The 9155-nt window shown below is 45.0% G+C and overlaps 1 protein-coding gene across 1 annotated transcript in view; it reads left to right on the top strand.

Moving 5' to 3' along the window:
* The window catches only part of gfra1b (gdnf family receptor alpha 1b), an 18533-nt gene extending 9378 nt beyond the window's left edge, over positions 1-9155 (top strand). Inside the window, exons 4-10 of the mRNA XM_076028136.1 lie at positions 320-498; positions 1194-1366; positions 1603-1712; positions 3415-3549; positions 4070-4269; positions 7413-7460; positions 7537-9155. Coding sequence (XP_075884251.1) covers positions 320-498; positions 1194-1366; positions 1603-1712; positions 3415-3549; positions 4070-4269; positions 7413-7460; positions 7537-7665 — 974 coding nt within the window. The 3' untranslated portion in view covers positions 7666-9155. The remainder of the gene's footprint in view (positions 1-319; positions 499-1193; positions 1367-1602; positions 1713-3414; positions 3550-4069; positions 4270-7412; positions 7461-7536) is intronic.

Below are 9155 nucleotides of genomic sequence, written 5' to 3'. Positions count from 1 at the left end.
GGAGAGAGAGTGTGCGTCTCCCCGTCAGCCCTGTGGCTGCTGGAAGACGATCTGCTCCACTTGAAGACGACTCAAAGGGTCGCGGCTCTCGTTACGCGCTGCGTGATTCTCAGAGTGGAGATTGAAAGCAGAGGAATGTTGAATTAAAGCTCCCGCGATAAACTAAATGTACCTTGCGGACAAGACAGTAGGTATCAATCATCGGGGAAGTTGATCACACCGGCCGATACTGATGCGATCGTCTGTATTGTTCTGCACTCTTAACTCAAACTCCCCCCCAAAAAAACATCTCTTCTCCTCCCTTGACCGTCGCTTCTAGCGGAACCTGCGTCCACCAAGGAGAACAACTGCCTGAACGCCGCCAAGGCCTGCAACCTCAACGACACGTGCAAGAAGTACCGCTCGGCCTACATCAACCCCTGCACCAGCCGCGTGTCCGTCTCCGAGGTCTGCAACAAGCGCAAGTGCCACAAGGCCCTGCGGCAGTTCTTTGATAAGGTGACTGAAGCAACGGGGGGGAAAAAAAACACAACCGAGACCAAAACATGATCAAGACTAGAGAGTATCGAGATTGAGACCAGACCAAGACTTTATATATACTATTTATTATTATTATTATTATTATTATTATTATTATTATTATTATTATTATCATCATATATCGAAGAAAAATAACATCAAAACAGAAATAAATGACCAGTATCTTTTTTAAAGTCATGTTTGCTTCTAAATCCAACAGCGATGTCTCTTTTCAGCAAGGTGTCTCTTAATCATTTTCTTTAACATTTTGCTGCTTTGCCAACTATTTTGAACCATTTTCAAAAAAACAACTTTGCTTCATTGAACTAAAAAATTATTTTATTAGGAATAAGGGGGCAGGGCGTCACTCTGGGTCTCACAAACAGAGGGTAAAACGGCAGCAGCTGGATTCTTTTCCATTACTATCTCTCCTTGTAGTGTCGGCTGAGTCTCCACCGGTCTTGATCAGAAATCCCGAGTCCGTCCAGTCCGAAACCGAGACAAGACCCAGTACAAATGCCTCCGAAGTTCGAAGCGGCACAAGAAAAAGCAGAATTTTGATAACAATCACATAAATGCCAAAAGAAAATTCTTACTTTCTGTTTCTTCTTATTTCGGGACATTGATGATATTTTGGAGTGAGATGACCTTGTGTTTCTCTCTGACAAACCGAGGTGCCGACAAAGTACAGCTACGGGATGCTCTTCTGCTCGTGTCCGGCCGGCGATCAGACGGCCTGCGCCGAGCGCCGGCGCCAGACGATTGTCCCCGTCTGCTCCTACGAGGACAAGGACACGCCCAACTGCCTCTCGCTGCAGAACACGTGCAAGACCAACTACATCTGCAGGTGAGCTGCATCACGCTCCGCTCCCCCAAAACAAGAACTTTAATGACTAAATGGAAAACAGAACAACAAAAACAGACTTTGATGCCTCCAAAGAGACAAGAAACTATTTTCACGCTTGTTTGCTTCGGCTGTCTGAACCGCGGCGACAAGTTCTGACGTACTGGTGCAGCATCGGGAAATTAGCATCTGTAATTTATTTTTATTTTTTATTTTTCCCCCATCGTCCTTGTTTCCAGGTCAAGGCTGGCTGACTTCATCAGCAGCTGTCAGCCCGAAGTTCACTCTATATCCGGCTGCCTGAGGGAGAACTACGCCGACTGTCTGCTCTCCTACTCGGGTCTCATAGGTGCGTGTGTGTGTGTGTGTGTGTGTGTGTTTGTCTTTTAAATTAGCTGCAGTATCTGATGGTTTTGATGGTGTAAACTCAACAAAGAGGAGAATAAATAAGAAGGAACCAAAGGTGGAATGACTGAATAATTCAATTAATGGCCAGCTTGGGTGCAGGTGAGACAGTTATTTCATAAATACTTGTTGTACCCTTGGTATCACTTTGAATCATGCTTTATCACGAGCTAAACTGACTTATTCTGAAGGTTGTGAAGTAAAAAGTGCAATCAATGCTGCAGAAATTTCGTGTTTCCAGTGATAATGTGCGTTTCTAGTCCCAGAAATTAAAAAATAAAAGTCAACACTTAACATTTACATATTTTGCTGCACTTTTCAAAAAACAAAACAAAAAAACCTGTAGGCTTGACATGTAGCCATTCTGGAAGATAAAAAAAAAGTATTTTTTTCAATCTGATTGGTTGCCACTTCAGTTAAGCTGCTTTGTTAGTATCAAAGAAGAAGAAAGAAAATGCAATTTGCATCGTGGCACTAATTGCAGGTGAAAAACTACAAAATAAAATAAAATACAAGTCGCTCTCTTTCTAATCCTCGCTCCATCACAGGGCTCCATTATGTCGAGAGGCAGAATTTTTGCGTCCCACAGAGTCTCAGTAATGAAATCCGAGCACAGGGCAGCGCCCACTAATTGTCAAGCCGACATTTTAATCTGCGGCTTTTGCACAGGTGGCACCTCTTCACTGGCCTCTGCAAACGCTGTGGTCACTGATGATCACCAGCTCTGGGAGGAGACTTTAGCGTTCATCCAAAATGAACCCAGGTGGAGAAGCTTCCTGGGGAGACGCTGCTGTCATCCAGCCTTAAAAGTCACCTATTATTTACACTTCCAACCTTTATTGAGTCAGAAAGAAAAAATAATGTCCGTACTGCTGGATGAGGGCAGCGGTCTGGTGGTGGCGAGGCTGACTTACAGAATGCAGAGGGCCGTGACACAAATGTGTTGCGTATTTATGAGAGTTTATTACATTAAGGTGGACCGATGGTGGATTAGACCGTGGCTGGAGCCAGTGAGGGTATTTATAGAGCAGGTGGGCCGACGGCCAACGAAAATAAAAAAATAAAAAATGGCAGCATCACAGCGGTGGGAGGAGGGACTTGGCTGCTTCTGGCGCTTGATCAACTGAAGCAATTTAGTTGAAGGATTAAAAATGAGAGAAACTTTGAACGTCGTGGTGCTCTTATTTTATTAATTTTTATTTGATTGATATGAGGGGGGTTAAGAAGAAATGAACTGTCATTATGTCAACTACAATAAGGCTCTGTGCGGCCTCTCAAATAAATAGGATAAAGAATAATCCCAACGGGATAAAAAGGTTTACAAACGAAATAATAACAAAGAAAATTTGCATCATGTGACCCGTGTTTGTGACGTTTAGCTGGAAGCAGGCCGTCTTTACAATCCAAGAAGAATTTTCCCTTGTGGACAATAAAGTTATTTTTGGAAAATGAAAAAAAAAAAAGTCCATTGTTTATATCATTGTCACTGGTCGACCTCTACTTGTAAATAATGAGTGAATAATAAGAATATTAATCTTCCACTGTTAAACTCAGCTCAGTAAACACACACTGGACCACCAGGAATGTTTGAACCGTGACAACCTGCGCCGTCGCCACTGAGCGACTCTCCGTCTTGCGCCCTGCAGGTACAGTGATGACGCCCAACTACGTGCGGTCGCGAGGCCTCAGCCTGTCGCCGTGGTGCGACTGCAGCGGCAGCGGCAACAGCAAGCCCGACTGCGAGAGATTCGTCGAGCTGTTCACCAACAACCGATGCCTGCGTGAGTCCGGCGAGACACTCAGTCTGATCTGGATTCGCTTCATTGAGAATTTAATAGAAAAAGTTGCTCGGCTCTAAGAACAGTGAATGGGAAAAATGAAAGGGATACAAAGAAAGGACTCCATGCCCCTCATCCTGGTGCGCAGATGAAAAACTGGATAAAATGTCACAACATACCACAAAGAAAAAACATAATTTTTCAATGACGCATTTGAAAGTTCTAATTTCAGGAAGTCAGGTTTTTTTTTTCATGAATCAGTGGACGAGGGCAAGGGGCTGTCGTCTTGAGAGGGAAAGGTGAAGTAATTTCTTTCCACTGCCAATTATCTTAAGTATCAGCTATTAGCAGCTTTGAGTCAGACTTGTATTAAAGTGAGTCATTGGCACTACTTTCTGAGGCAAACATTGATTTTTTGGGAGGTATGGGGGCGGAGTGAATTTTTTGACGCAGGGTTGGCAACATTTTCCAAACGGCTCCAGTTCTAACCAGTTGCAACCGGTTCCTTGTCGCCCCTTTGCAGGGAACGCCATCCAGGCGTTTGGGAACGGCACCGACGTGGGAGTCTGGCAACCCCAACCCCCTCTCAAGCCCACCGTGCCAGACCCCGGCATCACTCGGAGGGTTAAAGACCGAACTGGCAACGCACTGGACACGCTGCCAGATTTCACCAAACTGGACCTCGACGACAACTCGCTGTATCACAACTGCGGGACCTTACAGGTGAGACCCTTGGACTGATGGGGTGAGGGAGTGAGGGGGCGCGGCTTGAATCAGGGCTCGAATCAGGGCTCATTGGGCGATGATTTGCTATTTGGTGCCACAAGCTGCGTTTCTACTACAGTTTTTCGCAGAATAAAAGCTATATTTCAACAAAAATTTCGACAAAGTACAATTGCAATTTGAAGGCGTTTCCATTGAATGGTGTGCAGAAGCGCAGAAGCCGTAATTCTCGTAAAATGTAGTCCCGTGAGACTCTGCTTTGAGGAGGATGGAGGTACAAAACATTTTGCGATTCCATCCCCTCCTCCTCCTCCTCCTGCTTCTGCTTCTCCTCCTCCTCCTCCTCATCCTCCATCCCCTCCTCCTCCTCCTGGGCAGAAAGATGTCAGTGTGGAGTCACACTTTCCACAACTGTCATGTCAAAACTAATTGGTTCAACATCAGACACAGCCCACAGAAGGGAGATTGGGGGGGGGGGGGGTTGCACACCTGATACTATACGAGTGTGTGTGTCTGCGTGTTATCAGAATAGATTTTTTCCTCCACCTTCACGGGTTTAGAGCTTCGCTATATTTGCCCACAAAAACCCTTTTAGCCGTTAGAAAACTTGTGTTTACCAGGTCAGTTAGAGATTTCCAGCCACACGTTCTTACACGGAAGCGCTGGTTAATATCCTTTTTTAAATTTTTTTACGCTAATACCCTTAATCCCCGAGCAGACTTAATCTGCTGAGGAAGACTGCGCGTCGCGATAGGAAGCTCTGAACGGCCCCTAAACCATCCGGAACGTGTGGGAGTCGACTGACGAGCTTCTTTTGTCTCACCGGCGAGTGCGTCGGCCCGCTGAGTGGAGACACTCTGAGGAGAGGAGGTGAAGCCGGCAGTCTGACGGGGTCCCGCGCCTTCGCAGCGTCGGGCACCTGGGATTGTGAGCGCCCAGACGAGCCCCCGTCCTTAAGAATTTCACACTGCAACCTCCACTGTCATCGAGGAGAGAGATTAGAGATTAGCAGCTGAGGTGAAGTGGAAGTGCTCGGCTTGTCGTGCAGCTGCTTCGCTCAGATCTCAAACCCCACCACATGGTGCTCTCTGTAGCGCCGCTCTGGTGGCCGGGTGCATCAACGAGCTCCATCTCTCCCAGTTTTTGCATCAAACAGCATCCATCAGACAACAGACAGGAGATCAAATGTGCACAGGTATCCTCAGGATTATAGCTGGCATTAAACCTATGACACCCAGTCACAGTGGTCTATCTTGCTAACTGCTCCCCTGTCATTAAGTGGAAAAGAGGCTGTAAACAGAGGGCTAAATATGTAGTAATGTGAAATGTAATGATTATTTTTTGTTTATTTGTCTGATTCCATTCCACCACAACACAACTGGCCATAATGTGGGACGACTGAAGCATTATTCTTGGCTGCACACATTTATATAGGCTCCTATTATGAGTTGCACCAGATGCCTCTTTAGTCAACCGGTATCCTGTTGTATCAACTTTGCAAAAACTAAACAAAAGACACCACCTCCAATAGTCTTTGTTGGAATGTTTGTGAGGGAACTTGTGCTCCTGGAGAAAACTCCGCCCTAAGTGGCTTTTTGAAAGTGAGATGATAACTCCTACTGCAAGCCGGACAATCTATCATATTTGCTGTAAGTGGAGATAATATGATTTATCGCCGGTGAAAACACTACACCAGAGGAGAGACCTCCTATTGAGCGATTCATCATCCTTCTACAGGTCTTTATTATTTCTGCTTTAAAAAAATAAAATAAAATTCCAGCGGCTGTTTACTATGTTTCCAAAAACCTCTGTAGTTACTTTATCATTTGCTGTGCTGCATCTTTGTATCTGTGTGTGTGTGCGTGTGTGTGTGTGTGTGTGTGTGTGTATTTTAATATGTTGCTCCAGAGAGGCTGCACTCTGAGAAGTTTTAATGCATCAAACTGTCATAACCTTGAGGTTGCTAGCGAGGGAGCGCGCACAGGCACACAAACACACACACACACACACACACACACACACACACACACACACACACACACACACACACACACACACACACACACACACACACACACACAGTGACATATTAAATGCACAACTTGTTCCGTGGGAGCTTAATCCAGGAATTGGTGGCCAATAAAATGTATTACCATCTACCGTAAAGCTTTACGGCCAAAGCGACGGCGCTCTGGCTTACGGTTACGCTCACGCTCGACCTTGTCTCACTCCCCCACTCTAAACAATCACACTGGCCCACTTATCATGCAGCCTTGTTCTACAACTAAAAACAAATTAAGGTCTTCATTCGAACCCCTGGATAAATTAAAAAAATAAAAAAATAAATAAAAAAGGCCTGAACAGAGTTTCGAACAAACTGGAAAGACTTCACCATGTAATGGTAGTAGGCAAGTTGTTTACCTTGAACGTTGTGTGCACACACACACACACACACACACACACACACACACACACACACACACACACACACACACACACACACACACACACACACACACACACACACACACAAACAAACAAACACACACACACAAATAGGTGCGTTTTTGTAAATACAAAGTCGTCAAGATTTGTTTACTTACACAGTGAGAACATTTCGTCCTGGTCCTTAGAGCTTCAGAATTAAGTTGTTGTTTTTTTTCCAGGCGAGGTCTAAGTTTAGTTTTAAACTGTGAAATTATGGTGAAATGAAGTTTGTGTCGTGACAGCAGCCCCCCTGCGCTCACCCTCTCTCCGTCACTGTCAGATTGAGGAGCCAAAAAGCTGTTAGCGCCAGGCCGAAAAGCTGAGTGACTGACTTTTGACGCCTGCATTTTTAATGCTGAGGGGAGTGAGATTAAATAAGTCTGTGCTTCTCCCCGCCCCTTTTGGTGCAGTGTACTGGTGAAAAACACTGTAGCTTTTCCTCAAGGCATCTCTCAAAAAAAAAGATTGAAAGAAAAAAAAGCCAATGCGTCTTCCTTGTGTTTACCAACACTAAACAACACTACTTCAATCTTAACCCTGAAGAATGTGAAGTAGAATGAACTACAAGCATGCAACCTCAGCTGACGCATGAATCCGGATTCAATCAATTTTCCACTCTTCTTTTCCCCCCCATCTCCTCGTTCCCTCCTGCCCAGGCCCAGAAGCTGGCATCAAACCACACAGTGGACGTTTCCCTTTGTGAGGTAAGAAGCTACAGCAGCTGCAAAACGCAATGTGTGTATAGAGTTTGGAATTTCCCACCTGCTCTTTGTCCCTCAGAACCATCAACTGGACGACTCAAGCGTCTCCAACGCCATCGCTAGAAGTTCAGCCACTGGCTCCTCCCCCTCCAGCTCGCTCCTCCCAGAGGCCTTCGCTCTGGCTGCGCTGCTCAAACACCTGTTGTAGGCGGAGCTCCGAGAGGACCAGCTGGGAGACGGGAAGACGCTGAGAAAACGTATTTCCACAGAGCCGTGACTTTGGAGCGCTGGATTATACAAGACACCGAGTCGACCTTTGCTTGGCTTTTGCGGCTGTTTGGAGCCGGCGGGACGGCAGCAGACTGTTTGCCTCCCACGCCCTCACGGATGGAAATGAGAAGAAAGTGGGATGTGACAACATTGTGGGAAAACACACTCTGTGGGAGTTTGTGCTCGCGGACGCTCAAAGGACAGCAACGGTGTTTCGATTGTCGTGGTTATTCTGTGTGTGGGTTGTTTTGTTTTTTTATGCTTTTCCTTCACAAAAGTTAAAAGCCAGTTTGGATGGAAGGACGTGATGGCATCGCGTCAGAACGGAACACGAACACACGACTGTGTGAAAAACAAGGTTGAGAAAACTCGAATCTGTTCATATTTTTACGTTCGGCTGCAGCCAGACGGCAGCGAAGACGTCGTCCAAGAAGGAACGCGACAATTTTCTATTCCACACGTGTAGGTTGGAAAAAAACAAACAAAAAAATTTGTTGTGGTAGCTTGTAGTTATAAATCGCACCAGATTGTGTGCTTTACGTGTGGCACTCAACACGTCCGCTGTCGGTTTGTAACATAGTGTCCGTCCTGATTGAAGAGTCTCTGTTAGTGCCCGCCCACCGGGGCCTCGCAGCCCACCACTCTGTTTTCAATGCCGCCTAATGGTGGTCACACATAAAAGACCTCATTGTGCGACTATATTTTGATGGCAGAAGTGCATCACATTACTCTAAATGTTACTTTTCTTCGGGTATCAAATCGTGGAGAGTCGGAACAAAGGTCTCTGTCACGGCTCAGCTCAAGTTAAACGTTATTTTTCTGCGCTACTGACAGTATGAGTGTTTGTTTTGGTGGCCGCTCCGACTTTTTTTTCCATCTTTTTCCATTATCATCTTCTTCTTCCTTTTTTTGTTGTCAACATTTTATCTTTGTGTGGAGCCCAGGCCGATAATGAATGTGTTGGATTGCCACAGGCAGAGAAAATGGCAAAAGACAAAAGCCAGTGGACAATAATTGTCGGCAATTACTGCTGGCAGAAGATGCAGATGCAGAAAGATGAACTCTTTATGTTGTTATTATATATTTGAAAAATGGTAAATACCCTGCTCATCGCGAACATGAAAAGAATGTAAAACATAATAATAATGATAGTGAACCTTCAATTTAATTTAACTTGACTTTTCTTTTCTTTTTTAAAGTAAACTGTTGAAGTCGCTTTACGTTGACTTTGTAGACTAACTACGTCTTGTCATTATGCATTTCTTTACAGATCTTACATTTGGGTTAAAGATAGGTGTCCGTCGATACTTCTAGTATTTAAAAGGCCTAACGTGCACAGACGTACATAGAAAAACACCTTACAAAAAATATATTAAATAATCTGTTTTGTGTTTTCCAAACAGCTGAAATAAAAAACAGTGAACAGTG

Source organism: Nelusetta ayraudi, unplaced genomic scaffold (genome assembly GCF_046127955.1).
Source record: "Nelusetta ayraudi isolate G7.1 ecotype Tasmania unplaced genomic scaffold, CSIRO-AGI_Nayr_v1 ptg000022l, whole genome shotgun sequence".
Taxonomy (NCBI): domain Eukaryota; kingdom Metazoa; phylum Chordata; class Actinopteri; order Tetraodontiformes; family Monacanthidae; genus Nelusetta; species Nelusetta ayraudi.
Note: the sequence above shows the minus strand (reverse complement) of the source record. Positions and strands in the feature narration are given on the sequence as shown.